The sequence below is a fragment of the Gobius niger genome (genome assembly GCF_951799975.1).
Source record: "Gobius niger genome assembly, chromosome: 9".
NCBI classification, from domain to species: Eukaryota; Metazoa; Chordata; class Actinopteri; order Gobiiformes; family Gobiidae; genus Gobius; species Gobius niger.
In genome coordinates, this window is record NC_136860.1 from 33,127,240 (window position 1) to 33,145,274 (window position 18,035).

An 18,035-nucleotide genomic window follows, 5' to 3' on the forward strand; every position below is an offset into this window, starting at 1 on the left:
ATTCTGGTGAGGTCAAAGCCTAGTCACAAATCATTAATAACTACACAGGCCTTTTGAGATTTTACTTAAGATACAAATTAGCATATATATCCTCTGAGCTAAATGCTAAATCAAAAACAGATACATGTCTGCTTTTCGTGGTTTCGGAATGACCACTAAATATCATCTATAACACGTTAATGATAGAGAAATTATATAAATGCCATGAAACGGGCTTATCATGCCTCGCCACACTTTAATATAGGGCTTGGCTTCCCCGTGCATTTGTATGAGATCAACTCAAACAGGTCCAGGAAACCATTGGCCAACAGAAGTGTGTATTTGTAGGAAGGCTCAGGCAGCTTACGGCGTTGTGGGGTGACCTTGTCGTTTTGCTCGACCAGTTTGCGCACGTCGATGTCAAGCCCTTCACTACAAATAGAAATAGTGCTACAAAAAAGACAGAGATAGAAAGAGAGAGATGGGGGGGGGAAACGAGAGGTGTTTTAAAGGAGCGGTTGTTGGTAGTAGGCTGCGTGCTGCTGCTGGGGGGCGGTCTGTAGGGGCGGGGGGGCCATGGGGTAGGACACTGGGGGCATTTGGGGGTTGTGGTAGGTCATGTCCATGTTCTGAGGGGCGTACGGCGCTTGGGTCATGTACTGGGCGTTCATCCCACTGCTGCGGACACAAACAAGAAGGCATTTGTAAACGTTTATTTGAAACGGAGCTGAGTCGTGAAGCTTTGAGCGCTTTTCATTTGGCTAAAACTGTGCAGACCTACATCAAGTGAGTCATCGATCGCTCTTTCAAACATATCCCTGCTGAAATGTGTCACATTCTCCTCGTTCTTATTAACTCCAGCCGCCGTCAGTGGAAGTGACTCATTCCGACGCTATATAATGTCCTCACCTCATGTACGGCTGCGGCTGGCTGGTGGGAGGGGCCGACGCGTTGGGAGGTAGCGAGCAGAGCGGAGAGGGCTGGTCACTGGGCAGAGAGTAGGTCTGAGCGGGGGGTCCCTGGGGCATCGCCGTGGGCAGGTACGGAGCTCCGGCCGGGCCCATGTACTGAGGCTAAACACACAGATATTACAATGCAGCGTGTGATGTGAAGCGAGGAACATTCTGTACATTTCCTTTGAATTGGTGAACAAATTATTATCACTTAAAGCCAAACTGCGCAATATTTCACTTAATAAACAGAACACAATAGAAGCATTTATTAAAACTGGGGTACCACCTGATTTGTCCATCCGAATTGTTCAAGCAAATGAATTATATACCCGTTTCACTCCTGCATATAGCCATAAGCGCAACTGCAGGTGTTGTAGCATGTTGCGTTTTTTTACTTATTAATTGTCAGTGAGAGTAAATACTACGCTGACAGAAAAGACAAAGGGACAGAGGGATATTGTGCATCCAATTACACAATGGAGATCTTTTTTTTTTTCACTCAAACTTGGCTGTAAATACTGTTTAAGTGGCGCTAGCCCACAGTTGGCTTTGCCCGTTAGCCCGTTAGCTTCTTCTTCATGATTTCCTTAGTGTGTATTGCGCCTCTGACCTGTAGGCGGCGAAAGTTGCAATTGTGGTTTGCTGAGACACCAGGGGGAGATGAAAGACCCCCCAATCATCCCATAAACACTTGTATTATCCACAGAGGGACTACGGAATGGATTTATTAAGGTAAACAAGTTACTAAGTATTGCTTTAAAGTGACAGATGTTTTCATTCATAAAAAATGGCACAATAAAAATGTTACTCTTCGTGGGAGCAGGACATTGCCTGCTCATCTCTAGGGAGAGGTTGCTTTACTTTACCATGAATAAGAAAATATATATAAATTGCAAAGTGAAAGGTCAAGTGAATGATGCAGATTAAGAAATACGTCTCCTGCAAAAAGAAAAAAAAATCTTCTATCCATAGAGTCTTATGACATAAAACTTGTGAACCGTTTACACTGATGGTTCCCAAAGTGGGGTCCGGAGCCCAGTGGGGGCCTCAGCAGTACTGTGGGAAGGCCCCAAAACATGTCTACAGAACAGGAAATAATAATGAATAAAAAAAACATGTACAGTATGAAGAGAAATTTACAAATATGTTTAGATTTGTACTACTTTAAATCGGTAATCATCCTCCAGTAATTTGTTACTTAACATGTGATTTTAGGATGAAAAAATACACAAATTATTTTGAATGGAGTCAGCTGCAATTACTGGGGGCCCCGAGTGGGATTTTTGGTGAGATACGTAGATGCTCCGGACCTTGGGAAATACTGGTTTAGACCAATACAAAAGAAAAAATATTTTGTATTGGTCTAAACCAGTATTAGTTTATTGTTTAATGAATTAGGAACCATGCAATTATAGTTACATTTTGATTAATCTACAAAGGAGAAACGGGATGAAGTGGCATCTTAAAACTATTTTGGAACAACAAGAGGCTGCAGAGTGTTTTCCCAGTGAATTTAAATGGGTCAAAGAGAGCGTTTTAACTTGTGCTGATGATAAGGATAGCGCTCAGCAGCAGGCCCCTCAGCATGTACCTCTGACACACTTGACACAGATTTACTGACTTTATTTACGCTTTAAGGGGCCGATGGCACAGATCGACGGCCCCGCTGCCTCTGAGCATCTGGGAAAGCCCCGTATGAGGAGGATCGACTGAAGCAAACTTTGAAACATCCAGGCAGATTAACTAAAGTCCGAAAAAAACAGCTGGAGGCACTTGATTCAAAGCTAAAGTTTTGCCACGGTAGACAAAGCCTGAAGCCTGAAACAGCACCATATGTAAGCACTCTTTATGCTAAAACCACAGCAGGTGCAAGAACAGCCTGTCGATGCTTTCACGGTCGGCAGTAAAAAATGAGAGAAAAAAAAAAAGATAAAAGGACGGAATAAACAGCGTGGGCCGGGCCAGTGAAGTGGACATTTTTCTAAATCTCTGGGGACAGACAGTGTTATCAATCATTATAGAGAAAACTGCAAGTGCCCAGAAAAGCCAGCAGCGTCCTCCTCCTCCTCTTCCTCCTCCTCCTCGTCCTCCTCTCCAGGGAGCGAGGGCGGGCTGAATATCAACGAGACAAACGCTGGTGTATAGGCCAAGGCAACACGATACTAATAATGTGGAAAGAGCTGATTATTTGGCATGTTAAAACTACTGTTGGACTCTGAGAACAACTGCAGGTAGAAAATTGGAAACTAGCTTATCAATTGCTTATAAGCTGCAGTCATTAATATTTAAACTGTGAACCATTAGCAGCGCAGTGAAAGTGAGTTAGCCATTGATTTATCGATGGTGATCATTAAACGTCCCTGGAGCAGCAGCACCTCGTTAACCTGAGCTTTAGAGGAGGCCTCAGAAGGAACTGGTAGGTTTTTTTCCTCTGTCAAAAAAGACACTGTGGAATGACGTTATATAGGATAAATCCATCCATCCATTTTCTTCCAGTTGTCCGTTGCTGGGGCAGCTGTCCGAGTTGCCCAAATCACATTGCACCGGCCCCTACGGCTCCCCCTGCAGGTGGTGGATCCACAGAAGGACGATCTCATGATTCTAACCGGTTTGCCATGGGGCACGAAGCCCCCGACAACGTACAGGTAGCTCCCAGGATCATTCGAGTTCTCAAACCCCTCCACCACATTAAAGTGATAGTCTGTAAGTTTGCAAAGTAAGGAGAGATAGAGTGAAATTTGTAAATTCCTCGACTCTTTAAAGCAGTACTAAGTAACTCTTCCCCCTAGAGGCCAAAAGCGCAACTGCAGGTGTAGTAGCAAGTTACGATTTTTTAACTTATTAATTGTCTTGGAGAGTAAATACTACGCTGACAGGAAAGGCGAAGGGAGAGAGGGTTACTGTGCATCCAATTATACAATGGAAATATTTTTTTTCACTCAAACTTGGCCGTAAATACTGTTTAAAGTTACGCTAGCCCGCAGTTAGCTTTGCCCGTTAGCATGTTAGCTTCTTCTTCGTGATTCCATTAGTGTGTATTGCTTGCTCCGGTCCGGTGGCAGTCAAGTTGCAAACATGGTTTTCTGTCCAGAGACACCAGGGGGAGATGAAAGACTCTCCAATCATCCCATAAACATTTGTATTACCCCCACAGGGACTACGGAAAGGATTTATTAAGGTAAACACGTTACTTAGTACTGCTTTAACCAGAAAGAAGCCCTTCTTAGTTTGCAAAGTGAGGAGAGCAGGAAGAACATTTTAAAAAGGAAGCGATCAAGCTCCTCCCCCGCATCCTGATTGGACCTGACAGGCTGGTTCACAGAAAAAGCTTAGGAGGGACGTGGGAGGATACTAGACTCTAGACTAGAGGTATCAAAATGCTAGACCAGGTGGCCGATTTTGCACATTTTAAAAAATTTGTAATACATTTAGACTTCCAGACTACCACTATAAGGGTTTGAGGGTACATACAACATATTTTAGCGGAGATGAAAGAACAGATTTAAAATTGATGGCTTTCCAAACAATGTTGAGGAAGAATAGAATACCCTAGAATTTGTGTGTTGATAAAATAATAAACTGTTGTAATTGTCATCATCAATAGTAAATAGTAACGGCCAAATGGGAAAAAAGCTACATATCTTAATGTAATCAATATAAATACAGAGCTCCTTTTTGAGGGATTCTCAGGCCAGAAGCTCATAATATACCCGAAGGTCTGTAGGTCTATCCTGACTACTGACAGTGGGCAAGACACTTGACCCATCATGCCTCCAATATCTGCTTATATCAGTGTATGAACGTAAGTGTGGTGTACTTAATGAAATATTTGAAAAGGGCTGAAGGGTTTGGACTATTGAAAACCAATATTTTGATTTAGTCTAGACTTTTCCATAATCTCTCATATCGACAACACAAATCCGAACCATTATGTGTGATAGTGAACAGTATAAACCACTTAACTCCCGCCTGAACCGAGAGGATCTTTTTCCTCATGTCATCAGATTTTTTTTCCCATCATTTATTTTTGTTGGGTATTCAACTCATTTTTGCAACTTTTTTGTCTTTTTTTTGTGTCATTTTTCGTCACATTTTTGTCATTTTTTCGTCAATTTTTTTATCACATTTTTATCACATTTGTTGTCATTTTTTGGTCACATTTTTGTCATTTTTTTTTGTCATTTTTTGTCACATTTAAAAAAAAAAAATCATCATTTTTTATCACATTTTTGTCTTTTTTTTTGTTACATTTTGGTCATTTTTTGTCACATTTTGGTCATTTTTTCGTCCATTTTGTGTCAATTGCTTGTGACATTTTTGCCACTTTTTCATCAACTTTTCATCCCTTTTTTGCCAATGTTTTCTCACTTTTTTGTCACATTTCCATCATTGTTTTCGTTTCAGTTTTGTTGCTATTTTCACAGCTTTTTTCCAGAAGCTTTTGGACTGGGGTAAAGCCAAACTGGAGAAAATGTGCTCGGTTCAGGAGGGAGTTAAGGGGTTAAATGTCACTTGACTGGACTCGAGTCAGCGTGTCTTACCGGCATGGACATGGTGGCCGCTGTGGGAGCGTACTGCGGCTGCATCTTTGAGTAGGGAGCGTAGTACGGAGCCTCATTCACCAGTTTATTATAAAGCTCCAGAGCCTCCAGCACTTTCACGTTCAACTCCGACAACTCAGAGTGCTTCCTACAACAAGCAGAGAGAGAGATTTAATACACAAAGGTAGATCACAAGCTATCTCACATGAGAGCTATCAGTAAGTTTAGGTTGTATTTTTGGGAAAGAGAAAGGAAAACAATGTTAATACAACACAGGACATAAATTACATTAGAGTAAAAAAGGGGAGTGGGATGAAGTGTATTTACTTCACTTCCCTCATAATTAGTTAAACGGCTTCCTATATAACGTAGTGTATTACATTCTTCCTGTTACATATTAAAACTATGTGACCATACAAAAAAGCATCAGCCCATTACCCCCACCTTAACCGAGCAGATTTTCTCCAGTTTCTCCAAGTCTAAAAGCTTCTTGAATAAAGTGTCAAAATAGCGCCGGAAATGTGTCGGAAAAGCAACAATAACAGAAGAAAAAAGTGACAAAAATAGACGACTAAAAAGTGATGAAAAAGCAACAATAACAGAAGAAAAAGTGACAAAAATAGACGACTAAAAAGTGATGAAAAAGCAACAATAACAGAAGAAAAAGTGACAAAAATAGACGACTAAAAAGTGATGAAAAAGCAACAATAACAGAAGAAAAAAGTGACAAAAATAGACGACTAAAAAGTGATGAAAAAGCAACAATAACAGAAGAAAAAGTGACAAAAATAGACGACTAAAAAGTTATGAAAAAGCAACAATAACAGAAGAAAAAAAGTGACAAAAACAGACGACTAAAAAGTGATGAAAAAGTAACAACAGAAGAAAAAAGTGACAAAAACAGAGGACTAAAAAGTGATGAAAAAGCCACAAAAAGAGCAGCACAAAAGTGGCAAAAACTGACAAAAAAAGCGACAAAAACGTGCTGCAAAAGCAACAATAACACAACAAAAAAGCCACAAAAAAGTGACAAGAGAGTGAGGAAAATGTTTTAATTAATTGCAATTAATCACATTATCTTTTGACCAAACACACTTCTGTATCTGAGCCACACATGACATGAAAGACAAAGCACTTGTATGAACTACATATTGTAAACCAGGAGTCTCCATTCTTTTCACACGATGAGGTACTTTGTATGAAACAAAAACGACAAATAGCTACTTATGCATCAAAAAGGCTTGTCTAATTATCCTACTTCAACAAAAAAAGTTTTATTTTGTCCTTATACTCCACTTTATGAACCTAAAAGTTTGCAGATTCTGTCCAAAATGTTCAGCTCTAAAGAACATGTATCTAAAATGTGACTTATCAAGCCTTGGATGAGCGATCAAGAAAGGACTGAAGAAATCCGTTATAAGCTGTTGGGCTTTTCCCATAATTGTGAATAAAGTGATGAATAAAGTTTGGACACCTCGGCCCCAAAGCAATATCGCAGAATTGTGAACATCATAACAGAGATGGATCTTTGTCTTTGTCAAACCTGTTCTGTGTTCACATCTTATTACCTGTCAATCTCCTGCAGTTTCTCATCGATCATGGGGTTCATTTGTTCACACGCTCCTGTTTGAGTTACAGAAGGAGGAAAAACTCAGATCATTTTCAACAGCAAGAATAAAGGCATCGTGAATTGATCTAAAGCAGATGTAATGCAGCGTCGCCTCGTACCCTCCAGTTGCAGAAGCTCCGAGGAGTCTGGGCTGGGATCTGCCGGGTCAGCGTTCTGCAACAGGGCCAGCGTTCGGTCCATCTTCGACTGGGAACAAGAGGAGGCAGATTAAAACAAATTAAATGCATTACTCAGAGTGAATTGAGTGGAAGTTTTATCTGAATGTGGCTTTGCAGAAGACCCTTGGCAGCCGCTTTACCTCATCGATAAAAACAGGCTCAGGCTCGGCTTTGGTTTCGAGGCTGGTCTGTTCGGGAGTGCCGGCCTTGTCGACAAAGAGGACTGCAAGGAAACAGGCAAAGGTTTAATTGAGTGAGGAGTAAATGTCTAGGGATGTCCAATATCATTTTTTGATCTGAAAGCTGAAGACTTGCCTGGTTCTGGTTCAGCGTTGAGGTTGCTTGTGACGAAGTTTGAAGGGAAAAGTCCAACTCCTCTGTGGTTCTCTCCTTTCCACCAGTTTGGGTCACTGTGAAAACGCAAACAATCATGTAAACTACACTGTCATGTTGTTTTATTATCAGTTTTTTGGATCCCCCTGCCATAAAGTGTCCATATGCTATTGTTTTCAGTAATGCTATTAACCTCTTAATCCCACCTTAACCGAGTGCATTTTCTCCAGTTGAGCAACACGGTGTAACGGCACATTTGAAAGCTAAGACCTCCCAAACTAATATAAGCTTCTTCCACATTACGATCAGTCACATTTTCATCCGTTTTTCAGTTGTGTTTCTATCACGTTTTTGCTGCTTGATCACAGTTACATTACACACAAAAAAAGCAAAATACGGCCAAAACGCTACAAAAAAAACGCAGTGAGAACGAAACAAAAACGTGACAAAAAAAAATGTACGTAATAGCTACGAAAATGTGATAAAGCCAAAAGAAGAAGCTTGACAAGTTTTGCAAAAATGACAAAAACTCAATAGAAAAGTGTCAAAAATGTGACACACAACGCAATAAAAACAATCAACTAACAAAAAATACGACAAAATGTGACACAGAAAGCGATAAAAGTGCAGCAAAAATGGTGACAAAAATGAGATGAAAAAAGTGATAACACATCTCAAGAAAAGGAGCCTTTAAATGAGGCATTACACTGGCTATAGGCTGTAAGCTCCAGTTCAGAAGCTTTTAGATTTGCTCGATTAAGGGGTGAAAATATCAACCAACTCCACCACAACCGAATTCAGTCCAAGTCCAAATCATTTCCATTTTACCTGTCGTCTAAAACCAGCACGACTTCTCCCGCCTTGAACGTGAGCTCGTTGTCCTCCGCCGCCTCGAAGTCGTAAAGCGCCCGGACTTTCTGCGCCTCTTTGGTCGCCGCGGCGACTGCGCTGTAGGCCGGCGGGTCGGCGGTGGCGGAGAGCGGGCGCGTCTCGGCCTGCTGCTTCTGCTCCTGCAACGACAGCTCGATGGCTGGAGACGAAAACGGGGAAAAAACATTATTACAGCGGTGAATCTGTCGTCTGTTTGCTGTAAGGCTGTCGTGTTTCGGGCTCAACAACAATGATCTGGACAGGGCTGGAGAGGGAGATGCCACTACGCACCCATTTCACAGAGTCCTGCCACCTGCCCTTTTGTCTCTCAAAATATTTGCAATTTAATATACACATAATGTACCTTGTTTAAAATGATCTCTATTCACCGACAGCGTCTCGTCTAAATAGTAAACAAACGGGAATATGTGGTACCTTTGGCGAGGTCGTCTTCTTCTGATGCTTTGGGTGCAGCAGCGGGAGTGCTGACCTTTGAGCTGGACCCCTGCAGTCCATGTGAAAAAGAGAAGGGCAATACATTAATAATGATGAATAAGAATTACAGCGACTTTGGTGCAGAATACGTCACCTACAGTTCACAAAGGGAACTGAACTTTGGTTACTGAACCCCATTTAACGTTGACATACGCATAAGTGGGATTTAAGAACCTGCTTTTGGGATAACGGAAACCTGTATGGGCAAAGTTAAATCTACTCCAGGTATGTTTTTGACACGGGAGCAATGTTAATGGCTTTAAAGAAGTTCTATTTTCAGTATCGTTAACAGGTCTTGTGTGTTAACCCCTTAACTCCCACCTGAACCGAGCACATTTTCTCCAGTTTGGCTTTACCCCAGTCCAAAAGCTTCTGGAAAAAAGGTGTGAAAAAGCAACAACACTGAGACGAAAACAATGATGGAAATGTGACAAAAAAAGTGAGAAAACATTGACCAAAAAGTGACGAAAAATGTATGAAAAAGTGGCAAAAATGTGACAAAAAAATGACAAAAATGTCACAAAAAAATAACAAAAAATGTATTGAAAAAATGACAAAAAATGTATTGAAAAAATGACACACAAAAAAAGACAAAAATGTGACAAAAAATGACAAAAAATAACAAAAATGTGATATAAATTTGATTAAAAAATGACAAAAATGTGACAAAAAATGACAACAAAATAACAAAAATGTGATACAAATTTGACAAAAAAATGACAAAAAAATTGACAAAAAATTGACAAAAAAATGACAAAAATGTGACAAAAAAATGACAAAAATTTGATTAAAAAAATTAAACTAAGCTGTGAAAATAGTAACAACACTGAGACGAAAACAATGATGGAAATGTGACAAAAAAGTGAGAAAACATTGACAAAAAAGTGACCAAAAATGGATGAAAAAGTGGCAAAAATGTCACAAGAAATTGACAAAAAATGGACGAAAAAATTACAAAAAGGTGATAAAAAATGACCAAAAAATTACAAAATGTGACAAAAAAAATCACAAAAATTTGATTAAAAAAATAACGAAAATTTTACAAAAATGTGACAAAAAAAAAGACAAAAATGAGTTGAATACCCAACAAATAAATGATGGATAAAAATCTGATAACGTGAGGAAAAAGATCCTCTCGGTTCAGGCGGGAGTTAAGAGGTTAAATAGAGCTTCTGGCTGTAACTCGCTCCCTCCTCCACGCGTGTTTGCAGATGTCACGGGCAAACAGATGAACGGCCAGCGGCGTGGGCTCAGCGTGGCGTCCTCTTCCGCTGTGCCTGCTCTGAGCTCATAGAGATTAAATGTCATACCTGCTGCCTGTGTGTCACCTGCTCTCAGCTCACGCCGATACATTACACAACTATATGTGCACAATACGAAAGCTAATGCGGCTAAAGGTTACGTCGTCAGACTCTGGTGACATTATGTTAATGGACCTGCAGAGCTTCAGGGCAGAGGAGGAGGAAAGGTGGACAAAAGGCCACGGTGTACACAGAAAAAACACTGTTAAATACTGGTTAAATGTTAAAAATGTATTAGAATGTAGAGCAGGGGTAGGCAACGTAAGGCTCGGGGGGCAAATTCGGCCCTGCAGCATAAAACCTTTGGCCCCCAAGAGAATTTTTAAGAGACATTTTTTCATAAATCAAGACCCAATACGTGAAAAGGGCTCTAAAATGTGAATGTCAATATTTTCACATTTCCCAGCAAAACACCAAACTGGGTTATATAATATTTGCAAAACTTACATTTGTAGAAAAAAAGGTGCTTTACTTTGGGCTACAATTGTGAGTTTCGGTACTTGGCGTTTTGGAAATGAAGAAAATCGTCCCTCCATGACACAAACTTGCCTACCCCTGATGTAGAGAAAGGTTTTCAATCCATTATCTGTACTGGGTTGTTCTTGGAATTCAGAACGCTTTGCCTGTCACTTCAAAAGGACTTGTCAGCAACTAATGATCGCTTCTGTGCGCATTAATGTGTATAATTTTCATGTACTTTTGCATATATAACATCAACCTGTCAAGTGAATGTGGGTGGAAAAGTCTATGTGAAAAGCGTGTGTTACTTCCAGAAACAAAGGGGTTTTGAGGCGGGCACTGTTTGTTCAGTGCCATTGGTTTTTTGTATGAGCAGCATCACTACTGCTATATTGGAACTGCACCAGCTACAACTGTCCGCTGCCTCTCCACTGGAAGACATACAGAGAATTTGCTTTGTCATTTGCCTGCGAGATAAACATCTCCCTGAATGACATTATTTTGTCCACTGCTTTGAATATACTGTATGAGACACGGTTACAGCTGAGGAGGCGCAAACATGTGAAAGCGTTCTCTAAATGTATGGCATTTGGACCCAGCTGAATGACAATTGATTTTTTTAATATATAATGTATAATACTGACTCCCACACAACACTGCTTTAACCTTTTAACTCCCACCTGAATGGATCCCATTTTCTCCAGTTTGGCTTTACCCTAATCAAAAAGCTTCTTGGGAAAAAAGCACCAAACAGCCACAAAAAATGAGTAGAAAACAAGGATGTAAACGCAACAAAAATGTGACACAAATTCAACAAAGATGTGACAAAAATGTGAGAAAAGCTCAACCAAAGAGTGACAAAAATTTAACAAAATGTGACAAAAATTCAACAAAAATGTGACAAAAATTCAACAAAAATGTGACAAAAATTCAACAAAATTGTCACAAAAATTCAACAAAATGTGACAAATTCAACAAAAATGTGAGAACAATTCAAGAAAGATGTGACAAAAATTCAACAAAATGTGACAAAAATTCAATAAAAATGTGACAAAGATTCAACAAAGATGTGACAAAAATGTGACAAAAATTCAACAAAATGTGACAAAAATTCAATAAAAATGTGACAAAGATTCAACAAAGATGTGACAAAAATGTGACAAAAATTCAACAAAAATGTGACAAAGATTCAACAAAGATGTGACAAAAATGTGACAAAAACTCAACCAAAGAGTGACAAAAATTCAACAAAATGTGACAAAAATGTGACAAAAATGTACCCTGGCTAACGCCAGGCTGCTGTGTGCGCTCGAATCATTTCGAACTGCACAGCAGCCTGGGGACCATGGCCGACATTTCGCGTGGATTTGGGAACCAATCACAGAACGAGGCGGGACGATATACGAAAGCTTGTAGTTTATTTACGGATTTAAAAAAAAAAGTTTATTTACGGATCAAACATGACAGCAGCAGACACAATAGTATTTTTTGATCGAGCTTTAGGCCGTGTTCTAAATAGTTTAGCTCGATAGTTTACAGCGGGTACGTCATACGTCATCTCATACGATGATGCGATTGGCTGTGGCTACGTGCAGACGCATGAGACTAAATATCACTTGTGATTTTAGTCTGGCGTTAGCCAGGCTAACAAAAATGTGACAAAAATTCAACAAAAATGTGACAAAAATTGTCGCAAAAACTCAACAACACAGCAACAACGCAAGGAAAAAGATCAGTTTTGTGGGTCTTAGCTTTCAAATGAGGTGTTACACAGCCAAAAGAGGACCGAATGGTTTAGGCGGGTGGTAAGACGTTAAACTAACGTGCCCTAAATGCGATGGCACATATTTTCCCCTGAGTTGGGACTTGTAGGTCAACATTACAGAGGCAAAGTCCAGTTCAGCCCTTGACACACAAACAGCTGTTACATAAAATCAGACAAGGAGACTGCTCTGCACTATGAAGCCGGTCCAGTGTGTTATTTGGGCCAGATAATTCAAACACACGGACAATGCAGCGCTGTATAGGTATAGTGGCATAATGGATTTTTAGATTTAAAAAAATATGTTCACCAGACACTTATCAAGGTCAAGGTCAAGGTTTATTTATATAGCACATTTAAAAACAGGGTACTGCCCCAAAGTGCTTTCCATATTCAGTGCAAACTTATGACAAGCAGACTTTCATTTAGAGTTAGAAATGATGTTTTCAGTACAGGGGTAGGCAATGTCAGGCCCAGGATCAAATCTGGTCCCTAGAATAAATATCCTTTGCCTTTGCCACGCCCCCTAATTTCTTAAGGGGAGACACTACAGGCAAAAGTCAATTTTTTAAATTTTCAGGTTTTGGGCCAAATTGGTCTCTAAACATACAAGCTTTCACCCGGAAAAAAAACCAAAAACCTAATCTTCACAATAACATGTTTAAATATTGCGCTGATTCAATGTTCCCCCATAGACTTATATGGGACAATGCAATTTCAAGGGCCTTTTTCTCAAAACCCATTTTTCTGTCATTGTGGCGATACTATGTCCACGTCAATCGGACCTAAAGACTTCAAATTTTCCAGCCTTGGACTGAACAATACTTGGAAGATTTGTTCAGAGGGATTTTTTATTGTCTAATCCCTAGCCCCATTTATTGAGTTTTGAATGTCACAATATAAGGCGAAAATTACATTTTTACAAATTTTTCCACTAAAAAACAGCTTATTTTAAAACTAAACAAGAAATCCAGAATCCCCTCTGAGAAAGTCTTGGTAACTCATTTATCAATAAAATGAAACCATAAATTTGAATGTAGCTCTATCCATTATTCAGATTTCGTCGCTGAAAAGATGGGAAATTTGGGGCATTTTTAGGCATAAAACACCTTGTTCTTATATGAAAAGATAAAATGACAGTATTTTTTTCTCACATTTAAGCAAAAGTTTCAAATTGATATCTCTAAATTTAAATTTTTTCCCTATTCACCTGCAGTGTCTCGCCTTAATATGCAGCATAAACGTAATAGGAGTATTTGTGAAAAATGGTGTTTGGAGCTCCCATCCTTGTCCCACCACCATGTCCACCACCCTGTCATAATAATACAATCCTCATCACACACTGCTATGATTCATTGAGACTTTTTCCCACCTGTGATGACGCCGATGGAAAAGTGACTCCGTCCTCTTTGAGAGACTTGATTGTGGCCGAGATCAGGCTGAGCTGTGGGTCTTTCTGAAAGTCCTCTGCCCACTCCATCATCAGTGCCTTTAGTTTTTCACCCACTTTGGGATGGGCCTACACAAGACAACGTAAAATGATACATAAAATACATACTTTGGCCACATAATAAGTTGGATTTAGATTTGACTATTTGAGCAACATCTTCAAATATAAAGGCATAAGTTTTGCTGCTCAAAGACAGTAGGAAAAAATTAAGAAGACTTTGGAGTAGGGCTGTGCAATTAATCGAAATTCGATTACGATTATTACACTAAACGATTACAAAATTAGCATAATTGGAAAAAAAAAAAAAAAAAATCTTTTTCATTTCTTTTTGCAAAGCAGACTTGCATTATTTCATGGCGCTGGGATTATTTCCCCTTCGTATTTCACGTGCCATGGCTCATGCTTTTGCCTGACATAAAAACAAACGGCGCTGTGTGATGATGTCATCAGGCCGCGCTGCTCAGTTTACTTGTGCAGGTGTGAGGGCTGGCCAGCAGGGGGCAGGTGTGAAACAGAGACCTCTCCTTAATCGAGGCAAACTTGAAATCATTTGTACTTTTATGACTGCTCAGAAAACAGAAGATATTCAGCATGTTTTTTTATTTTTTATTAATAAATAAGATAAATACTTTTTTTAAAGGCAACAAATAATCGTTTGAATAATCGTGATTTCAATTATGACAAAAATAATCGTGATTATTATTTTTTCAATAATCGAGCAGCCCTACTTTGGAGCACATACCTTGTTTAGGACACTTCGAACTTCACTGGCGAACTCTCGGGAGCAGATTTCCAGATGAAATATTTTGCCACAATTTGAAACACAAGCCCCCAACAACTGCAAGTAAAGAGAAAAACAATCTGGTCAGCAAGTCCTTACGAACAGTATGTATCCGCAATACTGACTGTGTTTATTCAAGTATGAAGGATTTTTGCTAATGGGGCTCCGCAGTTAAAATGATGGAGAGCTAAAAATAAACGTGTCTGGGGCTGTGACTCAAAAATAAAACACAACAGCTGACCTATTACTGTACATTTCCTACTTCGATAATAGAAAAGTATTATTAGGTGGCGGTGAAGCAGCACAAATCACTAGCCCAGTTCAATTAGGAGGGATTTGAAGAAAATGTAATTATCAACAGTGTGTGTGGAAAAGCAACTCACATTGAGGGCTTGCATAGCGATGTGGGGCACTTTGTGACTGACTCTTTTCATGATAGATCTCAGGCTGTCCTTTGGTCTGAGAGAAAAAAACAGAACATAGACACAGTGAGTATACATTTGTTACTCTAAATTTAGAAAATAAGTATGTCTCATATAAAAGAATAAATTGCAAAGGTGAAATCTGCGGGTAAAATTGTATCCATGCTAATAGCTAAGCCTCGATTTAAGTTAAGTTTTATATGCTATACACCAACTACATATAATTTTAGTCTATACCTATAAGTTCTTACCCATTTGGTGTTGAGCCAATCCTGTCACATATGTCCAAAATAAGGCCCCAGTCATCCGTTGTGTTTGTTTCATTAGTTGCCTTTTCTACAATTGAAAAAGGAGAAAATATACAATGTCAGTTATGTCATACAGTTTTCTACTTGTTTTTTTCAAAGGACGTGAATTTCCCAAGGCCTAAAGTCTCAAGACCATTGCCTCATTCTGACCCACATACCGGATCTATGTTGACTCGAGCAAACCGGCATGTGTGTGGTAATATTTTATCTTTACAGTAAGACATGAATCACCAGACTTAACATGTTTTTTTTTTTTTAATGGACTTTATATGGACTTCTGAGGAGTAGAACTACAGGAGATGTGAACTCATGCATTACAAGTCGGTTGGAAATTAAGTGAAAAAAATGAACTTGGCATTAACCTATTAACCTCCGCCTGAACCAAGTGTATTTTCTCCAGTTCAAAGCTTCTTGTCTGGAGAGCATCTTTTTTAACGCTTTTTGGTCAAGTTTTTGTCACTTTATTGTTGCATTTTCATCCTTGTTTTCAGCACTATTTTGACACTTTCTTCAAGAAACTTTTAGATCTGGGTAAAGCCAAACTGGAGAAAATGTGCTCGGTTCAGGTGGGGGTTAAGCGGTTAAAAACAAGTACAGGCCAAAGGTTTGAACACACTTTTTATGTCTTGGCTTTTCTTTATTTTCAACATTATCAACACACTAGGACTCTCATTGAAGGCGCTAATCTATGAATGAACACATGGGATTATGAAGGGAACAGAAACAGGTGAAATAACTCCAAATGTGTTTTATTCTAAATTCTTCAAAATTGCCGCCCTTAATTGTTGGTATGTTCTCCATGAGCTTCATAAGGTCGTCTTCTGAGATAGTTTTCCACATGTTTGAGAAGTCCAAACCATTTCTGTGACGACATCGTGAAGCTAACTTCAAATGTTAAAAGTGAAAAGCAGTGATCAAACCGACAGGCGGCGATTCTGAGGAATTTATGTCAACATTGTTTTGCTTAAAACACATTTCTGTATGTGTTCACTCTGTTTTGAAATAGAAGGAAGTTTCCAAACGTTTGGCCTGTACTGTAGGCAGTGTTAATTTCGTCGACTAAAATATTTAGTCTTAATTTTAGTCAAAGTTATATTTTAGTCGACTAAAATAAGACTAAATAAAAATGAAAAGGAGAGACTAAAATCATCCAAACTTCTATTGACCGTCTGAAAAAGCCTCATATCGTTTAAATTCACTGCCAAATGAACAGGTCTGTGCTTTATTCATGTGGAGCAGCTCCATGAAGCAGAGGAACAAGATTAAATATGACTAAAATGAATATTATAAATATAAGTCGACTAAGTTAGTCTTCATTTTAGTCCACTTTTGACATGCAATTTTAGTCGACTAAAACTAGACTAAAATTGAAAAGTTTTTTTTTTACTAAATCTTGACTAAAATTAAAATACATTTTAGTCAAAAGACTAAAACTAAAACTAAAATAAAATATGTTGTCAAAATGAACACTGACTGTAGGTATCATGTCTCTTTGTGATACAAATGAAATTCAATGTTAAAGCAAACAGTTACTTTGCAAGTAAACAGCAAAATGCAAATGATGTACTTTGCATTGGTCACCTAGTACAAGGCAGTACTTTGGCTTTGTGAGGTTGATCTCTCCAGACATTATTCTGAACTGCTCATCAACAATAAGACTAGCTTGGACAATGGACATGACACTTGATCTGCAACCACAGCTTAATGTTATAATCATACTGCATCATTTGACCACGAGACAGCAGAGTCAGCTGATCAGATAATGTGACTAGGCTTTTGTGTGCGAGTAACAGCAGCATATTATTGACGTGACAGACACGCGTGAAATGTCATGTCTGGGAACGGTTGAGGTTGTAAACTACCAAATAAAGCTGTATTTGTGTCCATCTATTCTATTGTATTGCCATGTATTATGATGAGCTCATCATCCCAGGAAAATGATCAGAACTCGCTTGAGCTAGCTTGGGTAACTGTTGACACACGCCTTGGTTTAGATGTAGTGCTTTAAATGGCCAACAACACAACTCATGACCTTTAAACTGGCAAACATTTTAAAAGGACGAATCATTCTACCACACCAAGCTTTCAATCATGACTTATAGCATTCATATTTCACGGCAGAATGACAAAGGCACGCGTTGAACCGTTATCAAAACTACACAAAGTACAACAACGAGCCAACTCAGGCTATGCTAAGTTAGCTCCTGTTGCCTCATCGTGGATCTTCTTTGACAAAACGAGACAAAAACTAAGACATCACTTACCGACATCTTGATCAAACGGATTTTGGGCAAATAAAGGCATCTTGACGATTAAAATGAGCAAAAAAATATCCAACTATTAGAGGAAATAAACACAAATATCTCCACGAAACTAAACCTAAACAAACGTCTCTTCCGTGTTCAGCACCAGTTGCACTTCCGGAAACTTGGTTGCCCTGGAGATCGCCTGAAATATTTTATTTAGCCGATAAAACCTTGATATTGCTGCGAGGTTTTTGGTCGTAATATACAGATTTGATTTTAAAAAAACAATGAACGATCAAATTTGTTTGTATAATTTGTGATATGATTGTGGACTGACTGGGCAGTTC

General features: G+C 39.1%; 1 protein-coding gene across 1 annotated transcript; it reads right to left on the reverse strand.

Moving 5' to 3' along the window:
- Window positions 1–263: 263 nt before the first annotated feature.
- stam2 (signal transducing adaptor molecule (SH3 domain and ITAM motif) 2) lies at window positions 264–17,841 on the reverse strand. Its single transcript, XM_079563533.1, has 14 exons — window positions 17,707–17,841; window positions 15,386–15,470; window positions 15,096–15,171; window positions 14,674–14,769; window positions 13,854–14,000; window positions 8,900–8,969; window positions 8,423–8,624; window positions 7,577–7,671; window positions 7,402–7,484; window positions 7,202–7,289; window positions 7,042–7,096; window positions 5,474–5,621; window positions 889–1,052; window positions 264–657 (listed from the first exon to the last, which is right to left on the reverse strand). Exons 1-14 carry the CDS (start codon window positions 17,744–17,746, stop codon window positions 486–488), a joined length of 1,521 nt encoding a protein of 506 aa, XP_079419659.1. The 5' UTR covers window positions 17,747–17,841; the 3' UTR covers window positions 264–485.
- Window positions 17,842–18,035: the final 194 nt, after the last annotated feature.